At 42.4% G+C, this 21,079-nt stretch overlaps 1 protein-coding gene across 3 annotated transcripts in view; it reads left to right on the forward strand.

Moving 5' to 3' along the window:
• LOC121440635 (piezo-type mechanosensitive ion channel component 2-like) overlaps window positions 1–21,079 on the forward strand; it is a 346,630-nt gene that overhangs the window by 187,446 nt on the left and 138,105 nt on the right. For all 3 annotated transcript variants that reach the window (XM_041641417.1, XM_041641418.1, XM_041641419.1), the window contains exon 5: window positions 16,010–16,172. In XM_041641417.1, the coding sequence (XP_041497351.1) occupies window positions 16,010–16,172 (163 nt within the window). The remainder of the gene's footprint in view (window positions 1–16,009; window positions 16,173–21,079) is intronic.

Here is a 21,079-nt window from a genome sequence, read left to right on the forward strand (position 1 = left end):
ATCAAACAAGAATTACAGTTATAGTATTTACTCCATTTATATTTGGCAAAATTAAAGAAAATATTCTATAATCTGTTTTATCATTGTGATTCTAAAGTTTCATAACTAAAGAAAGGTATAACTATCTAGTCTTCAACTCCACCAAAGACCTTATAAGGATATAATATAACCTAAGAAACCAGAAAGTACATTGTAAGTAACTTCCAAAACTCTAGAAGTGACAGATAGCTGGCTGCCTGGACAGTCACCCAAAGTTTTCCTGTAATGTTGGGGCATCCATATTCAGCCTATAAGCCTAGAGTTTCTGGCATATTTCTCAGTGAAGTAGGAAATTTGAAACTATCCCATTTTTATTGGTAGTTTGTCAGTCATTTTCTTCTGTGTTCTGCAGAATATTCGACAGACTCTTTTATGAAGCAGGAACCCTGAAGGACTGTCCCATCTTGTTTTTGCAAATTTAGCAGTCACTCTTGTATTGGTCCTGCATGCCCAGTTTATGCAGCATATTGTCAATCAGTCCAAGAAAGAGCAGTTTATTGCCCAAGTGGCTAGCCTTAGCACATTGAAAACAAATGCCCTTTCTGCCCTTGAAGTAATTGATGCTGCCAGGAGCAGATGTGTCTCATTGTCAAGAAAAGTCAAAGTTCTTAAAACATTTTAATGCCACATTCTACAGGTCTTTGAAGTGTTTGAAGATCCATCTGAAGTATATCTGCATATCTATAAAACCTAACTAACATGACTATAAGTTTGACTATAATAGACGACTATTAATTTGTATTTCTTAACTATACATTGCATTTTTAAATTAACTGCATAAACATAATATTTTGAACAAGAGTAGAAATAAAGTATAGTGTAGCAAAATTGACCTTAAATCTGTATCAATAAACCAAAATCCATACCAGTGTATTGTGAGATTAACAGTAGTTTTTTTGGATTAAAGTACATTTCTATATCATATCCCCTTGTTTTATTTAGAAACAAATTGACTAAGACCATTAACCATTTATAAACAACCCCCTTTAAATGAAAACAAACATTCATAAACAATATTTTGGAAATATGGACATAGTTTTCTATACTACTTCCTGCTGACTGGAGGTGCTGGTAATCTTATAGGGATCCTGAGAATTTAGAATTACAGTTAAATACTTGACTGTAGTAGTCTGTGAAACTACATTGTTTCAGACAGTTGCCTTGAAGCTGTTATGGATGTTGGATCACCTGGGCCATCACTCCCATTAGAGACTTTTCAGGGTGTTTTACTTGATCAAACCATTTTAACATGGAAGGAGTCTACAGCCTCTCATTTTCTGTGGAAATAAAAGCAGAACTGCTTCTCTAAAGCAACATAGTCTCAGATTTAAATTTTTAAGTCAAGATAATATATATACATATATATATATATATAAAATTAATAGCCCCATAACCAAATATCTGTTATCAATTAGCTCATTAACAGTCAAAAAATAAAAAAACACAATAGTACACATAATCTAGATTCTCTCTGTATTTTCCATCTTTACATGGATTATAGTAATTTTTATTACTTTATTTTTTCTTTAAGGACCTCATCTTATTATCTTTAAATTATTCTTTTGATCTATGACTGTCTCTATCCCTTTCCTCTCTTTCTCAAGCCTACGCATATGTTTTAAACACACTGTGACTTAGAGGTTTGTTTTTGACTGAATCTGTCGTTATTGTGTATTTGTAATTATTTTTTGACAAGGAGAATTTTAAAATGCTAAGTGGGCATGCCTAGGACCGGCCCAGTGGCTTTGGCTGTTGACTCTGCCTTGCTTGGCTTTTCGACATGGCAGAGGTACCTTCACTTCTAGCTCTGGGAGCCATGCTCACCGCCTCAACTCTAGGAAGCAGGACTGACTAGCCTGCAGCTGTGCTCTTAGGTCCATGGCTGTGCTCTCTAGCCCGCAGCTGAAGTCTAGAGATAGTGACTAAGAAAACCTCTCTGTTTTGTGATCCTTTTTTTAAAAATATTTATTTATTTATTTATTTATTTATTTATTATGTATACAATATTCTGCCTGTGTGCATGTCTGCAGGCCAGAAGAGGGCACCAGACCTCTTTGCAGATGGTTGTGAGCTACCATGTGGTTGCCGGGAATTGAACTCAGGGCCTTCGGAAGAGCAGGCAATGCTCTTAAGCACTGAGCCATCTCTCCAGCCCTCTGTGATCCTTTTAAGAGACTGGGAATTCACCATGCTGCTTAGCTTTCGGCTTTAACCAGAAACCTTGCTTTTCTGTACCGAGTTTCATAGTTTATGATTATAAATATTTATAACGTATAGCCGTCTATCAATCTAGTCACAGTTATGCTAGACAAGTGTGACAGTGTCAAGCCAGTGGCACTCTCCCTGTTCTAAGTAAGAGTTATAAACTAGGATGGCCCAAATTCTCAGCGGCAAAGGTTTGGTTCTCATGTGCACACAGTGTGATGCAGACCCTGGTGCTCTGCAGGCCAGCGTGCATCCGTGTCAAGTGTCAGTGGTAGCAGCACTTGCGGTTCAGGAAGATCCAATGTGCTTGGAGAACCGTGCGCTGGATTGTAAATGCTTCTACCTGTAAAAGGCATCTGCCACTGTACCTCACACGCCATAGGTAGCATTTGGGATAAAAGCCAAAAGGTGATAGAATGCTAGCCAAAGGCACCACAGTCAGATCAGAAGAGGGTCTAAATGTGTTTACTCCTTCCAGAGCAAGCTGCAATTTTATCTGAGAAAAGGATTCATCAGGTAAGAGCCTGGAGACCAGCAGCCTGCCCACAGAATGACAGGTTCCTGCTTTCAGGTCAAGCTGACTGCTGCCTGTTTAAAAATAACAGGCTTTTTACTGATCTCATGCCCATTTTCACTTAAAAAGTCAAAGCTTTATTCTCAGTGAATGTGGTTATTGCTCCTAGACTCAGATGACATCATTGTCAACATAATTGCATGTGCTTTATCTGTTGCTTTCTTATGTCACTCCAAAGACCAAAATTGAAAATGTAAAATAATACACCAAAAATAGTTAGCTACAATGAACACATGTCCTCCCAGAATTGTTCACAATGCAGGTGGAAATGATTCAAGGGCTTGGTTCTATCTCTGGGGAGATTTGTAGCTTCCTGAAGCCTTCTGCCTGTTGCCACGCTTGTTGCATCCACTATAGAGAAACTTCCATCTGTTGAGCCCATCTTAATTATCAATGGGATTATGGGATTGTGGGGGCCAGTTACATTCAAACTACACAGTGGGCTTCAACAGTACCAGAGGACAAGCCAGCAGGATGCTCAGGTCTGGATGTTGACGCTCCAGTACTAAGCATACCTTCTCTTTATAAGGTAGCCTGTCCCCTGTATCTTGTGGAAAGCTAACTGATGCTCTCATGCTTGTGATTCTCTCTAGGACACCCCAGCCATGCATGCCCATCCACTTCATCTCAGAACTCTCTTAAATGTTTCCCTCCTGTTTTTCCAACACTGCCTGTCTGCCTCTAGGATCAAACAATATTTATAGTGACGTGTGTACCATATAGTCCTGCCTTGCCTTTGGGTCTTACATTATTCTGAGTTTCCTGGGGAAAAAAAAAAAAAGCCCGTTGTCACTTTGCAGCCTTTGGTTCTAGCCACAGGATAGGGAAATAAGGACCATCAAAGAGATGCTTGATAAACAAGTGACATTTTAAATAACTATTAGGGTCCGAGACACAGACCCTAATTTCATAGAATCTGCCCTTCTCAAAATATTTTAGTTACTATCAGTTTTGCCTTTGGAGAACAAGTAAGTCCTTTGAGAATTTAAGGCCCAATTTAAAAGGTTTTATTCTCTACATTCACAACTTAATAACTGGGTGATGGAATTTACCATCATGTCTTGAGCTGATGTGTGCACAGTATTTAGAAATAATGAAAATGCAGGCCCTAAGAATGGTTTCATGACATGTTGTTCTGTGCAGACGCAGGAATCGAGAAAAAAACCACTGAGGAAAATAAAGATTTGTAGTTTCCAAGTGGCTTACTTTCTAAAATTTCAAACTGAGGTCATACGTCTGTGAACTTTAATGTATAAAGTGAAAGATTCTTTGTATCAAGGTGGGTTTTTCTTCGTCTGGCCTCTCTGAGGAGCCTCCAGAAAAGAAAAAAAAAAATAACATGAACCTCAAATCACCTCAATGCTTTAATCATGTCTACAAAATAAGGAGTGGTCTCAACTGGAGTTTGGCAGCACGGTTTATAAGCCAACAATAATTTTCACACAGAAGCACGGAGTCCAGCCCTTTTCCTTACATAATTCATCCTGCTGGCTGTCTTTCAGTAAAAATGAAAATCACTCTGATGAAAAGAAAGTGTTTGCTGTCTTAACCTAACTTCATGCTGTTTTTATTTGTGAGCTCATTACAACAAATGTTGGCCTTCTGGAATAAGGGCCTCTATGTTCTTTCCCATTGTGAGTATATAAACCTTCCTGAAAAGTTTAGTAGTCTGTTTTAAAATTAGAAAGGTTGTCAAAGTAAGGGGCTAAAGTAGGAGACTAGAGCATGGGCTAGAGTATGATAAGCAAATGGTTCAGTGGGTAAGAATACTTCTCTACAAGTGTGGGCGCCTATAAAGATCCCCAGCAGGCAGGTACGGCATCCTAGCTGAAGCACTGAGCTTTGGATTTAATGAGAGACTCTGTTTAAGAAGGAAATGAGAGAGAGAGAGAGAGAGAGAGAGAGAGAGAGAGAGAGACAGAGAGAGAGAAGAAGGAGGAGGAGGAGGAGGAGGAGGAGGAGGAGGAGGAGGAGGAGGAGACAAGGGAGGGAGAGGGAGGAGGAGAGGGAAAGAGAATATTCTGCTCTGTTTTCTGTGTATGTGTCCATCTCTGAGTGTGTGGGGAGGGATGGTGTGTGTGTGTGTGTGTGTGTGTGTGTGTGTGTGTGTGTGTGTGTGGTGTGTGTGTGTGGTGTGTGTGTGTGTGTGGTGTGTGTGTGTGAAATCAATGTAGGTGATTTACATCTTTGAACTGTTGGGTTTTACCTAGAACTTTAGTTTCCAGCTTGTGAAATACTCAGCTCAACCTTCACTCACCCCAGCAGGGTATCACTTAATAGTCGTCTGGTCAAATAATCTGTTTCTTTTTAGAGAAAAAAAATGTTATCCTTAATTAAAACTTTTCTTTGAAAACATGACTGGGAGAAAGTATCTCTTGGTTTGTGAGCTCTGTCTTTATCAGATTGGGTCCTTGTGACTCAGGGTCCTGGGGTCCATAAATGGCTGTGGTGAGAACCAAAGCAGGGTTCTGGGTGTTTACACTGGCACCATGATCTGGGCTGGAGATATTCGCGTGATGGTTTCGGTTTCACTAGCGGTGTGAACAGACAAGCTGTAGAACATCTCCCTTAGGGAGTTCAAGTCTGGGTGTTAGCACATGCTGGGTAGAAAGCCTGAGATGGCAAACCGTCTGTTCCATGCGGGATAGAGTTGAGGCGTGGGGTCTAGGAAAAGCAGTGTTTGAGAGAGCTCCCGTGATAGGTGCTATCTAGAAACTCGGAGTTCGTGTTTGTATTGATCTGTGTCCTGTGCATATTCTGAAATCAGATCTTTCATAACTCTCACTAACATAAGCTAGTTTTTCTTTGCCTCTATCAGAGATACACCTTAGCTAGGGACAAAGACATTTGACTCAGATAAAATGGCAGCCTCTACGAAGCGAATTTAATAAGAACTGTCAGTTTTCCCTTAAGATCATGGGAAATGCTCCACCACCCCTCAGACATATACTCAGGTTTTCATGCAAGCCTTCCTAAATGTACACAAACTCCTTAACAAACAATTACATCAACGGACCTGGTTGTGGCTTCCTGCCATAGGTAGTGAGCAGAGGAGATGGAAAGACCTTCTGTGGCTACTAAATGTTGTTTCCTTCCTGTCTTCTCTGCTGCCCACCTCAGCTACTGTTAGGACTCCCAGAGTGTGGGGTTGGCATTCCTCCCAACCACCAGGGTCAAGCACAGCTCTGAAGACAGACCTGATTTGGGCAGTGAGGGAAAGAAGAAAAGACAGAAACAGGCAGAAAGCTGGGGTCAGGTGGTCTGGGTTTCTGCTTTGGCTCCCACCACCCAGCTCGGCCTGTTTATTATAATGAGTGATCAGAGTCGGGGCGGGGAGGTTGTTGCTCACAACTGAATCACAGAGACAGCATTATTGCTAACCCACCAGTAAACAAAGGGTTTATGGCATGCAGCTGGACATGGGGACTGGTTTAGCTAATCTCAGTAGGCACGCAGTCTCTGTAGGGGAACAGTCTTCAGGCTGTAGACATCCAGGAGGAAGAAAGCTATGGTAGATATTTTAGCATATTCTGTCAACATCTACGTATGGACCAGAGGGAAGGCTTTGCCATTTCTTCCTGAGGAGAAGGCTTTTTGTAAATCCTTCCATCTTTCCGGGGTCCTAGGGTATTAACATGGTTGGCTTGTGTCAACACATACATTCACTTGGTACTCCACTTACTTAGGACTTCCTCTGCTTTTTTCATCCAGCCTAAAAGTCAAGGCCTTCAGCACCATTGCTCCAGAAAATTCTCCTCTCCTTAGCACTTTCTGCCCCCACTCTATCCTTTCTAGTCCCAGTTTCTGCCGAGAGCACCCAGCTTTCGTGCAGTATTTGTAGCATCTTCCTTTTACCAGCTCATTCTTGAAGCCTTTCAGAAACATCTCGCGTGCGCGCGCGCGCGCGCGTGTGTGTGTGTGTGTGTGTGTGTGTGTGTGTGTGTGTGTATCAAGGCTGATTTTACTGTATACATATTTCTCTTAAGTTGTCACCTCCTCCATATGTGCTTTGTACAATATCATGATACAAAGGATATATAAAACAACCTGTAAACTAGACTTTTATGATTTTTTTTAATACTCAGAAGTATGTATAGAGTTTAGATCAATCTCAAGGAGCATCATCTATACCAGAAAAAAAAATCTTTGTAGGTTTTTTATTTTAATAATTTCATGCATGAAGTCAACTTTCACTGTTTCACTTTGAGCTCTGTTGACTCAAAAAGTTATAGAAGCCTGGACATTTTGGACTTAGGATTTTTCAGACTGATGATGCTCAGCTGTACTGCAGAGGAACAGAACAAAGCCCGACTGTAGCCTGCTCCCCTCAGGATGTAGACACAGCATGGCAGAGCCCTAAGTCAGATGCAAGCATCCCGTCTCTGCTGTGTGAGCGGTGAGAGGCCTGTGAGGACAGCATACAGAGAGCAGATGGAGAACACCAATAGATGCCCACACACAGATGGCACAGGGAAGTTCAAGCATTAAATTAAGATACGGCTGAGCCTCACACAGCTGCAAAGGGCTTGTACCAGATGCAACATATGATCTACTCACTTTAAAGGGAGAAAAGATTGTTTTCACTGGGCCACCATGAGAAATATTTGGGTTTGAAATCCTCTGCACTCTGTTCTGACCAGTTAAGTTTACTTACTTAGAACTCCACAAAGATAATCGGATTCTGTGTAGGGTAGAAGGTAATGGCAGTGAATTTACTAACATTTTTACATCGGAACACTAATGGACACAGACCACAATGCAAGGGGACTGAAGAAACCTTGGTCCTCAGAGATGTAAAATTGAGAGCTCAGGCTTTGCCCCAGGCTCCTGGATGTTCACTACCACTTTCATAAAACAGGTGTTTAACTTCTTCAAGAAAAATGTTGGTAGGCAATGTTGATGCTTCTCTGCTTCTCATCCACTGTTCCTGGGACATAAAGTCAGAGTGGCTACTGCCTTTAGCCTGGGAGGGATCTGGGTATGTTTTCACAGTCATTTGCTTTTGGGGGAAGTACACACAGTGAAACCAATTCTGTTTGTTACTTGAAAGTCAGGGAAGAAGTTTACAGGATAGCTGAGTCTACTCATTCCCAGTGCAGAGTGCTGAGATCTATTCTTCCTCCACTTGAGGTAGGACGGTCACAATCAGTCCCACACCTCTGCTACTGTGCTGCCCTGTCTGATCATGAATGACACCAAGCAGAAGTGTCTCCTTGCCACCTCTGATACAGTCACTGAGTGGGATCACAAAGTCACTGATTTGACCCACCCATCAAGCCAGAAGGAGCCTGTAGCCCACGGTTCACAGACACCTCAACACCACATGTTTCTGAGCCAACAAAAGCCACCTGAGGTATCCGAGGGATGAAACGACCATGCGGAAGTAGTAGTTCAGATCCTTTCTCTTAGAGCATCCCGAGAAGCTCACTGTACTATTAGGTACATGTAAGACTACAGGGCAGGGTCCCCAGCATGGAACTTAATCACTAAGTACCATGAAGACAAAACAGAACTGGGCTGGAAACAAGGGACAGAAGTCAGGAAGTGGTTTGCATCTGGTGCACTGGGAAGGTTTCTATTTTCACTAGGAAAGAGATGGATAGGCAGGGGCTGCAAGAGCAAGTCACAAGATGGGCATGACTTGACCCACGTGAGGATAAATATGGCTGGACAATGGGACCCAGCTGGAGTAGATAATCTCACATGTGGGCTTCAGAGATGAAGGCATATGAACTGCAACAGCCTTGGCTCATTCTAGGAGTGCTTATCTTTTTACCAGTTTGTGAAAATAACAAATCTTTGTTTAGGAGAAATTCTCCCAATACTTTAGCCACAAAACCATAATTCAGTCCTTTTGCCATTGACCTTGAACTGCTAAAACCATTTCCCCGAATTCCAAGTGCAATGATTCACAAAAGCCGCAGTTCCCACCCCATCCAGCACTGTTAATTTTATCCTTGGCATCAACTTTGTGAGTAGGGAAATCCCCGGAGAGAGAGCCAGCAGCAGCTTCTGTGGAGATGTTGGGGAAGGCTCATGGACCTCTGGGCTTTATTTCCTTTTGACAAGTGACTTCTCAACGGTGGCCATAAAGCTGTTCCTATACTTTCTAAAACTGCAGTGTTGTTTTCAACAGGTTCTCGTCAGAGCCACGACCTTTCTAAGACCTTGCATTAGCACCGAGGCCTTGTTAGGTTTGGGCTACTACTGTTGGTTCACTGTTCATTTCCAACGTGTCTCAGGTTTGGCTTTTCTTCCTCTTCCTTCTTACCCTTTCTGTGTGACCTTCTCCATCACTCCAAAGCTGCGCATCAGAGTTTGGCTTTGTTGGCTTTGTTGTTTTGCTCTGTTATTTTGTGAGCAGAACAATAGACTTTGGCCTTTATGTTCCTTCTCAGACCAGTGTTTTGAGGCTTTCCTGGGGGCTCAGGAAGATCTGTCATTCCCTGGAAATGACAATGTTTCCTAAAAGTGTATGTGGGTGTTTGTCACAGGGGGATCTCTTTGACCCAAAGCAACTCAGAAGCCAATGTTGCTTTAAACTTCAGGAGTCTAAACCGGAGTGGTTCTTTTGGGCTATATATATATGTATGTATGTATATATATATATATATATATATATATATATATATATATGAGTTTTTCAAGACAGTTTCTCTGTGTAGCTGGTGTCTGCCTTGGCTGTGGATTATAAAGGCTTCCGTGGGATAGACTTTAATAAGTAATACATCATCTTCATACAACTATAGTTTCCACTACCAGAGCTTTCTAAAGAGTGCTGAATGCTAAAGAACATGTCTGCTAAAATCTGTATCATAACATTTCGATTGATCAGATAGATTACTCCAACCAAACTATCCTCCATTCAAATGAATAATATTTGTGTATCATCCTTTGTCCAGACAACTGGTTCCAAAAAATATAAACAATCCTAAGAATGGCCAAACAACATCCTACTGTGTCATATCACAGTGTCTGTAGCATAGTGTACTTATCATCTTCCCGAGGTCTTGGTTTAATGAGTTAAAATCCTGGTGTCTCCCTAGGTCATCAGCTTATTCTTCCTCTTGAGACATCTTTTCTCGATGGGTTTGTCATCAGGCTTCAGACACTCCATTTGTCCAGTGGTTTCTGGGATGCTGTCCTGGTCAGATGCATCATAGCGGGAGCCATCTGGGACTGTATTCATTTCATGCAGACAAGCATATCCTCATCCTGACTTAGAAAAACACCTGGGGCTTTTCATTGACTAGTTTATCTAGGCATTTTCATTTAACATAAACTTTTGGCTGTGTTTCCTTTGGGCAAAAATGCTTGCTTTGGAGCATCAGAAAATAAAAATAAATAAATAAATTCAGAAGCACTATCCTTCAAAGTGAAAAAAAAATTAATGCAATCAGGGCTAATGTAGCATAGTATGTGGTCTAGGTGAGTGTATATGGCACTTTTATTTTTGAAATTTGTCATTTAATTATTTGATCATGTCATTTCACAATAGCTTGACCCTGTGGAATGTAAAGGATATCAGTAATATGATTAATAGTCCAAAAATTGCAAACTTCCCTAAAGTGTTTGCTAGTATCAGCAGGACAATTATCAATTTTTCATGGTAATGGAAATCTAGAGATTTGTGTAATAAATGAGTCATGGTGTCTGAGGTGGTTCATCTCTATGAGTGGCAGCAACAGTCATATTAGAAAAAGTGTCAACTGTTACTTTAACATATTTTAAACGTCCAGATTCCTAGATATAAGTAAAATTGGTTCATCAAATGGCATTAGATTTTAACCCTCAAGGATCAATCCCCTTTAAAGGACATCTTTAGGATAAGAGCTTATCTGTAGATCCTGAGTGACATGCGAATGCTAGCTGCCAATTATTAGCAGTGTGAAACAAATAATCAAACTGCATCTTACCTAATGACACCATGAGTTCTGTAGTCTCTAGTGCCCCCTTTTCTTACCTTTAATAATTAAAATGTCAGTGGGTATTTTGGTCATAGGCTACTGTTTTATTCCTTTAGCAGCAGTATTAATTATATTTTTACAGCTTATTATTGATTAAGTAATAAGCTAAGTTATAATTAACTTAGGCACAGATTTTGATATCCTTCACCAGCAACTTCAAAATTCAAATGAAAACTAAATTTGTCCTTATTTTTTATGACAAATCTGACGTACTCACACTGCCTTTTGGCTTAGTGGAGTCTGTTTCAGTCCTTGAGGATACTCTCCCCATGTGGTTGAGAGAACAAACAGTAACCACTGCCTCCCTCCAATACTGCATCATGCCCATAACACGTCCCTTTGGAGGTCTGAGAAGTATGCCTTATGAAATACATCTAGTTCTTAGAAATTCAAACATAGAAATTGTGCTATCTTCATCTATCTCTCTCCTCCGGAGCATCCCACCCAATAGGAAAGAGTTTCCCCAGAGAATGGCTTGCAAACTTTTTTTTCTATGACTACTATGTTACAACATGTTTCATTTCAATGTTTTCAAAAATACTTAATTATAAGGACCTGAATTTGGATCTCCAGCAACCTCATAGAAGCTGGGAACAGCAGTACACATCTGTCACCCCAGTGCTGGTGGCCTGGTGGACAGGGTGGAGACGGGTGGATCCTGAGGACTTGTTTACCAGGGAGTGTAGCTAAATAGCCAGCTCGAGACTAAGTGAGAGACCCTGTCAAAAAACAAAAAACAAAAATGGTGCAGCATGGTCTAGGAAACATTTGATGTGCCTCTGACTATCTGCACAAACATTACTCTACAACACACACACATACACACACACACACACACACACACACACAAGCACGCATGCACACACACACTTCCTGTACCTTTTAAGCTTTTCTCTCCCTCTCAGTCTCTCCTGCTCGGGGAAAAGCACACCATCTTTAATGCCAGGTCTGCCAAAATTCTTGTGATGTGGCAGACATTCACACACATTTGTTGACTTAATTCATCAGGGGTCGGGTTCAGTTTGAGGTCTTATATTCCAGAGCTCATGCTGACTGCTTTATTCATTGCTATGCTCAAGTCACACACAAAGACTCTTCGCTTTTCTGGCCAGCGTTTCTGAGGAGAATAAATGTCTTCCTCAGCTACTGTCCCCCACTGTGTATCTCAACAAAATTAATTTGATCTTTCCAAAGATAGTCAGTGCACTAGTCCATGAAAAGCGGAGTATCTGTGACGGCAATGTGTTCATTCCTAGTGTGGTTGAGCAATTGAGATCTCTCATTTTTCATTTCTCTTTCAGTATTTTGTTTTCTGTGTATGGATGTTTGGCCCGCGTGTACATCTGTGCACCTGTGCACACCTGGTATGCACAGAGACTAGAAAAAAATGAAGCAGATCCCCTGGAACTGGAGTTGCAGGAGGTTATGAGCCACCTTTTCGGAATCAACCCACATCCTTGGCAAGAGCAGCTAGTACTCTTAATGCTGCACCATCTCTCCAACCCTAAACCTGATACTTCTGGTTACCATCAGCATTGCCCTTATGAGTCTCCCTCCAATGGCCCCAGCATCTTCACCAGTTAGACCATGTAAGCCACTGACCAAAGATGTCAAAGAGCCTCCAGGGAGGAGACAGTTCAGAGAGGCTGCAAGGTCAGATGAAAGATACAGGTATGAGGGAGTGCTGGGATAGGGCCTAGGGGGCTAGAGAGGACTCTGGGCTGATGGTGCTGGGCCCAGGGGATGGTTCAGGATCTTACCAATTGAGGCGCCGGGCAAAGGGGGTGAGTGACACTCTTACTGCTTCTAGACTCTGTCTTTTTTCTTTCCTCTCTTTGAGTTTGCCAGCAGCAGTAGTGCACTGATAAATGTGCAGCCGCTGCTCCCACATGGAAACGTCCTTGCTTTGCAGCATTTGCCAGTCCACATGCTGTGCTTGCTGCTCCCACAGGGCTCATGTGAAGCCAGCAGTGGTCTAGGACCATGTTCTCAGGGGTCATTGAGAAGGCAAGCGCTGGTGTCGGGTAGCCGCAGCACCCTCCAGGAGAGCAGCACACACAAAGACTACTAGCATGTAGCAGTGTCCTGAGCGTTGCATCTGCTGCCCCACTGCTGTGACTCTCTTGATGCAGGCAAAGGAGCAGGCTCCTTTGAACACTCTTCCTACATGACACGTGATAACCCATCCGTACACTGATATGAGAATAGCGTGTCTTTCCAGTGGAACTGTGACACCAAGCTAGGAGGATTGAAATGCTTAAGCAGCTTTGTAGCTTTATAGTATACAAACCCAGGAACTGACTGGGGGACGGGGTGGAGCACAAACGATCCCCTGTGATAATTAGAGCCCCGAGCTTGACTGTTTTCTCAATAGGAGAAAAGGACTTAGGTTCAGGTTCACAGAAACAAAGCAATCCTTACTTTTTAAAAGTGAATCATTAGCTATAGGAGCCCTTGACTTGAATACTGAAAGGAGCTGTAAATCCAGTTTAAGAACTTCTCCATTCACCTCAAACGCGATATTCTGCTACATGTGACTTAGCTATCTGTGGGGAGATGAATATTAAATTAAAAATCAGAATGCGTGTGTGTGTGTGTAAGAGCAGGAATCAGGTTTGTAAGTTTTTGTAATTATATCTGCATTCATTTCATTGCTTTTAATGTCACCGAAAGCCTAGTCAGTGGTGGTACATTTCATACAGATTCCTGTTTAAGGTAAACAACGGTAGACTAGCAGTTCATAGTGTGTGAGCTTCAGAAACCACCAGAAAACTCCATGAAAGCATTTTGATAGCTCTCATTTGTTTAATGGATGGCCATGTGGTGTTTTAATTGTGTTACCACAATTCGCTTGTAGTTGACCTTTCTGCTAACTCTGCACCAGAGGATTGGCTCCCCTGAGAAGAGCTGTGTGGAACAGAATTGATTTCTGCAGGTTTCTTTCTGTGTTGGGGAATAGAACCCAGGGCATGGCACAGTGTTCAGTAAGTCCTCTACAGGGAGCCACAGCCTTGCCCTGGTGACCCCTGACCATCTCTGTAGGGTGCCCTTATGTGGATGCTGAAATGCCACCTTTCTTTATTCTGTCCCGCTCCCGCCTACACTTTTTTTCTTCTTTGTCTTGAGTTTTCGTAGTCAAAAGGACATTTTATAGTTGGGAAGACCTTAAAAAGTCAATTCTATGAGGTAGGGAAAGAAAAGCTTATGAGCACTATCCATCTTGCCTCTCTCTGGGTGCAGACTGGTGAGTGGAATCTGATTAGAAAGTCGGTCAGACCAAATGCCATCATGGGCAGTAGGCTATAAGTTGGCCATTCACCTTCCAAGTCAAAGTAACCGACTTAATGTCATCCAGATGTGGTCTATACAGAAAATTTTCAGCAGTCGAAATAACATAGCACGTTAAAGACATGCCTTCAAAAACAATCAGATGAGGGTCTCAATGCGTACTTCTAACAGCCCTACATATCATGATATAGATCAGCCTGGCCACGAATTCACAGAGATCCCTCTGTCTCTGCCTCTGGAGTTTTTGGATTGAAGGCGGGAACCACCATACACAGCCTGAAGATAATCTTCTCTATTCACCACAGGCTCAACAGGCTTAAGGTCCTAGAAGACTCCCTTGTCACTCAGTCTAGCCTGTTTGTCATGGATGTCTAAACACTTTCTTATTGTGAGGCATATCCAGACTCCTAGACGTAGACCTTGGCCTCGCATACATTTGCATTCACTGATGGTTTTTTAGGACATTTTCTGAACATGCCATAATTTAATCTGCCCTACTGTTTTTCAGAGGCATCATTCTCTATGAAGAAATGAGATCACTGTGATCCTAAATGACTGGAAAGGAAATACTTTTTGCTATTTAAGATGATGAACTAAATAGAGATTTTCATATGTGAAATGGGTCCCTGGCGTGTACCCTGGAAAATGCATGATTTAGGCTAACATTTTCTTGACAAATGTACATTAATCTCACTGATTTATGTAAGCATGTGTATGTTAGATGCAAATGCCACATGGTTTTATATAGGAGACTGAAGCCTCAAGGATTTGGATACCCACAGCATCCAATGGAACATGGGGCAGTCTCCTGTGCCAATCAAGGGATGACTGCTTGAATCACATATACCATTATGCAATGTGCAAATCCATCTGCCTACCTTTTGCTTCACGTTTTGCCCCCTCTGGCAAACGTCTTCAAAGACCTAATCTGCCTTTGAAACTTCCACTCCCAGTGACCCCACCGAACGTCCCACTTGCTCCACTGGGCGTAGCATCTGGATGGCCCTCCAGACAGATCCTTCCTCCTCTTCCAACTGATGCCCCTTCTCCTCACACCTACAGCCTATCTGTTTCAGAATCTCCGTTATGATCACACAGGCCACGTATGCATGAAGAGTACTAAATACCAGTTAATGTTGCTGTCTCAAAATACAAGACTTTTGTGAAAAGGAGTTTTATATTTCACAAAACCAAATCCACATTATTTGATACATATGTACCCATCTTTATTTTTCTGAAGTCATGACCTAGTATCTCATTTCAATGAACTCTGATAAGGAATGTGTAATGTTTTTGGCACAGAAAGAGAGTGGGGGATTGTGGGAATTTGTAAAGCAGGTGCCTCTTATCAGGCTTGGGCTTGACCCCAAATCTCCTTCTCAGCTGAACATCATTTCTCAATGATTGCAAAAAAATAAAATAAAATAAAATAAACACACTAGATCAACCTTTCTTGGAGCAATGTGGAAAATAAAACTCAGTTAAGCACAAAAATAATTACAAGATTTTGGATTAGAAGATTCTTGGAGTGTTTTTATTTCTTTCAGTTTCTCACTGGCTTTGACCTATATTTCTGTTACACGGTCTTCTACCAGTTACTACATACTGATTTTAAATGGCTTCATCCAGATGACTAACAAATGCATCATTGTGCACACATGTAACATCAGTGTGATTTATTTGCATGCCTGGAGTGGTCCATTTGGGTTGATTGCACTACCAAAGCTCCTCTGTTCTTTGTGGCTCTAAAACCCTCAGGAAGGTTTGGGATCTGCTTGCATCTCCATAGATTTGGGAGTCAGTGAAGAACTTTCTGGTAACCATTAGGCAGAAATAGGCATCTCTGATTTTAAATCACTAAGAGACTGAAGTAAGCAATAAGATGTTTAACCATACATATGTGAGATAACTTCCTCCCATCTTCTTCCCTCTGTAGCTTGAAGGGAGCTGATGCTGGCAATGGCATCAGGGTGTTTGTGCCTGACGTCGGGATGTTCATTGCAAGCCTGACCATCTGGCTGGTCTGCAGAAACATTGTGAAGAAACCAGACATGGAAGAAGTAGCCCAATTTAACTCTGATTGTGAAAACGAAGAATTGGTAAGTGTGACTATCTGCATCTTTCTTCTTCAATCCCCAGGGCCTTCCCTCTGAGACTGTGTGGAGTCCAGAGTCCCAGAGTCTGTATGCAGAGCATTGTGGGGCTTATGCACATGAGGCACAAGTTGGCACTGTCGTTGTGCAGAGCCCGGGTGGCACTGCTGGGCAGACATTCACACCCACACCTTGGTGATGAGGACACAGGTGATGGGCATGTGAATGCCGTCTTTCACAAGGGCCTCACAGTGGAGTTACAAACAGCCTGCTTGTGCTTCTGTCGCCTCAGGTGACCATCTGGCCACCCTGTGCTCTAGTGTTGTATCAGGTGATCACACCTAAATGTTACCCCAGCATCACAACCCACTTGCTCCATAGCTCACGACTGCCGAATATTCTGAGAAGCAGTACACAGTAACATTGGAAGAAAAATGGTCCTAGTTTCCCCTCCCCCTAAACTGTCCAGCCTGTGCAGTGCCATCCTGAGGTGTGGCTATGTGACTGTGCCCTTTATTCTCCTGCTGTCTGTGTTAGCTCCAAATAGTTGAGTCAGGCAATTTCACAGTGCTCCACAGGAGAGAGAGTGTTACTTAGGAAAGTAAGGGGATGCTTTAAAATCTATAATGTGTGAAGAAGTTTCAAGAGCACCTGACAGATGAGGAACATGTTGGAAACTGTGTTTCAGGTGGGTACATGTCACATACCCCACCACACTCCCTCCCAGACCCGCACCAGAGCACAGCCATGTTCTAAAGACAGCGCATTGTGTGGTCAGTGGTACCAGTTTAAGAAGTAGTTGATATTTTTAGATACAAAGATATAAAGCTCTCAAAGAAAAAAGCTACTCAGAAGTACTTGGTTTGGACACTTGACATAGTAGCTACCAGATGATTTAGGCATGAGTTTTGCATGGGAGAATTCACCATGCATGTGTCAGGAATCGCATGTATTAGGAACATTCACCATGCATGCATCAGGAGTCGCAAGCATTAGGAACGTTCACCATGTGTGCATCAAAGGAAACACCTCTGGTTTTGGTTAAGTGTTTATTTACTTCACAAATAACCAGAAAATTGCCGCAAGTGCTTAATCGAAACAAAATAATATGGAGGAGATAGAGTTCTACACTATGAAAATTAGAATTTATATTACTGCTCAAAAATCTTATGAATTAAAGATAGGAAATCTACTCTGATATTTTAGGGCGAGAAAAGATATGAAGTATAGAAAGTAATCACAGAAGAGTGGCTGCTGAACAAATCTCTTATTCAGGTCCACAAACCCAAAACCAGAAATGACGTGGAAATATTTTTCTTCCTGCTGATGGTGTGGTTTTAAGAGGGAATGCTGATAGAGGGTGTTTTTGTACTGCTCTGTTATTCTAGAATGTTTGGAAACTGTTTTGATTAAATCCCAAAGCATCCTAGTTTGGGGCAGTCAAGCACATTAACTGAAATGGTGCACATTTAGGATTTTCCTTATTGATACCTGTAAAGACAACGTTATGTTTTGTACATGGGGCCTAAAGGGTGTTTACTGAAAGCTGGTCTTTGAGACAAGACATGGCGGATAGCACACCGTGGCTGAATAATACTGGAGACAGGTTATTGTCTTTCTTATTCTGTAAAGTGGGATTAGCAGACAGGGGGTACAGCTCAGTAGATGAGCATGTGCTTGACATGTCTGAGGCCCTGGGCTCAATCAGCAGCACCAAAAGATATTACTAATGCATGGTGCATTTATTGCAACTATAATATGAAGTATCGAATCAGTAGCACATAGCAGGGTGTATGCTTATTTGGGGGTGCTTAATAAGTTATGGCTTCCTTTTCTTAGTGATTCTCTGATTTGAGAATTACAGAAACTCAATATTCAAGACACTAAATCAACCCTCTGTGCCACTAATAACTCAACACAGATGTGATTAAAAGTCATGAACAGACGCTGTTTCTGTAGAATGAGGAACACTTGCAACCATCAGTGCAGGCCTTGGGTGTAGTTAAGGGTAGGGTAGCTCTGATAAGAGAGAATAGCATAAACACACATATTAATTATAAGGTCTGGTTTCACCCCACTTCCATACTCAGGCCTGTGAAAACTCTGTCTTGTTTGAAATTGATTTGAACAGGCATACAAGGCATCTATATGGTTAATCCCTTTTGTTTTAAAGATAACACAAGATAACCAGGCTGATATCACAAAGAGCTCTGATTCTGAGCTTTGAAAGCACTACAAATATCAGTTATCAGGGGCTCTTTTCTCTTTCAGTTGAATTCGTTTGGGGCTAATTCAGATTTTAGTGTTCCTTCTCTGAACACATTCCAAGCAAGTGGGTAGGCCAGGGGAGGGGCGTTGAGTGAATCCTGGAGGAGTCACCATCAGGGAAATACTTCTGACTTGACAGTCTGGAGTCAGTTTGAGAGGAATTGGAACTCATAGCAAAAGGAAGCAGAAGAATTTTTTTCACTTCTGAAGGACTCTGTATACTTTCTGCTACTTCCAAATCTTGGCTTTTGTACTAAGATGTTTAGTCCTGACTATGTTTCTTCCTTATTTTCCCCTGTGGAGATATGGCACCATGTTGCCAGGGAGAATTCCTTTTCAAATGCAGCCCTGTTTCCAGCAGTTAGGTCTTCCTTGATCCACTGATGAGGCTGACATTGGCTATGTAGAAGCATTGTGTTAGAGGTCTTTAAAGGCTCCCGGTGTGTGAGGGAGGAGGGGGCAGGGTGTCTGAGGTCTTGTCTGTGTGTTTACTTTTATTCAGAATTTTTTCAGGATTTTAATCATCCCTAGGAGAAAGATTCTCACTCTGGACTCTTAAAAATAAATAGGAGTTTTGTCATGCAAAGCGAACTGTCTAGACAAGCTTATCTCGGCAAGGAGTCGGCACATGGCATCACTAAAATGCACCCACCTGCGTATTACTATACTTGGAACTGTTTCTCCATATTTTATGAGGTTTGGGATCTTACTTTTAAGCAATTAATTTTTTCAAATAACGCTCTGACAGAAGCTTTTTCCAACAGAAAATACAATCATAATTTGGCCTGTGTCAAGAGGCATATTCAATAAATAAAATGCATAAAGTATAAATGACTATTCCAGCCAGGCATGTGTGGCGGTGCACACCTGTAATCCCAGCACTTAGGAGGAGCAGGAGGGGTTCAAGGTTCCCTCAGCTACGTGATACCTTGTCTCAAAAAGAAAGGTAAAGCCGGGCGGTGGTGGCGCACGCCTTTAATCCCAGCACTCGGGAGGCAGAGGCAGGCGGATCTCTGTGAGTTCGAGGCCAGCCTGGTCGACAAGAGCTAGTTCCAGGACAGGAACCAAAAAGCTACGGAGAAACCCTGTCTCGAAAAAAATCAAAAAAAAAAAAAGTAAAAAGGCAGGAAGGAAAGAAGGAAGGAAAAAAAGAAGGAAGGAAAGAATAAATTATATCCTAGTAAAAGCTGAAAATTGAGGCTCTATCTCTTAGCTGCTGCTAATGTGTTTTGTAAATCCATCCCTAAGCTCAAATTTTGCCCTTGGCATTCTAGCACCCTTCATTCCTCGGGATACCTTGACACTAGCATTCTGGCAGACAGACTGTTCACCTGAGCTGTGCCTTCACCAGAACGCGGTGCAGTCTGGTTCATGCTTCTCCTTTTCCAGAGCAGGAAACAACGAGCAGGAGAAATCAATCATTCTCCCGGCACCTTCTAATCGACGCTTGGCGTTCGCTCATTTCTTACCCGAGATTTAATCCAACGTCACTGGCTTTAAATTTCCTAGGCCCTGGGTTTTTCTAGCAGACATTTGCCACATGGTACTATTCAGGGTGGCAAGAAGTTGGGCAGCTGCCCAAGCACTTGCAAACCCCGCACCCGGTGACTTGTAGTAAGAGAAATGTCCTGTCTAAGCTGTCCCAGACACACAACGCTGCCGTTTCTAGGGGTTCATACAGCTCCTGAAGGTCGCAGACAGGAATTTGGGAAACTCCCAGTCCTCTGAGCCTCAGAGCATGGCAATGCTCACACAGAAGCTTGGACAGAGTGGCCCCGAGTGCAAGGTAGCAGGAGCCAAGCACCCAGGGTGAGCCTTGGGCCAGAACTGGTTGTGCAGACTTGGGTCTTTCTGTACTTAGGGCTTTGGTTTATGGTAGGCTGGACCTAGATGCAGACAGTCTGTCTTGAATAATTGCTCTGCTGGGGATGAAGATGAAGGTGCTTGTCCCAAAGTCATGTTTACCTAGCATCCCCTTTACTGTGTGCCTGCACGCTGTATGAACATTATCTAACAAGCTTTGTTTTCTGTTTTGTTTCTCAAGAACTGGTTCTCTTTCTAATCAACGTCCATAGATGTCTCAGCCAGTGAATCCTCTTTCCTCTTCTTACCCTCAGGATCTTACATTCCAATTTTATAAAGCTTTATTTATCTGGTTCCCCCGACACACACGTGCACAACTAAGTATCACATAACAGGTTCTCTTTTGTATTCCATCCCACACAGAACACTGCACATGGTAACAGGGTGCTTGGTAGAATATGGAATGAATAGATGGGTGGATGGATGGATGGAGGCACTGAGGATGGGGAGGGGTGTGTGTGTGTGTGTGCACACGCGTGCGGGCGTGCACGCATGCACACACTGAAGGGGAATATAGGAAATCTGTTGGCTCCAAAGCAGACCTAGCCCTGCTTGACCTTGTGACACATTCATAACTGAGACCAAAAGATGAAGATGCCTACTTGGTTTTCACTTTAGACCACACGTTGTTGTATGGGTTCCATGAAGGACTCATGTATCTTCAAAGTGCTGCTTCCTTCTGACATCATCTGTCAGTGCCCTAGGCTTTGCATTTAGAGCCATGCTTAGCAGATCCCCAGGAGAGGGAACAGGCAAGGCAGTCAGTAACAATGCCTGACACC

The sequence above is a fragment of the Microtus oregoni genome, unplaced genomic scaffold, assembly GCF_018167655.1.
Source record: "Microtus oregoni isolate MIOR12 unplaced genomic scaffold, Mior012 000069F_ref0000032, whole genome shotgun sequence".
Taxonomy (NCBI): Eukaryota; Metazoa; Chordata; class Mammalia; order Rodentia; family Cricetidae; genus Microtus; species Microtus oregoni.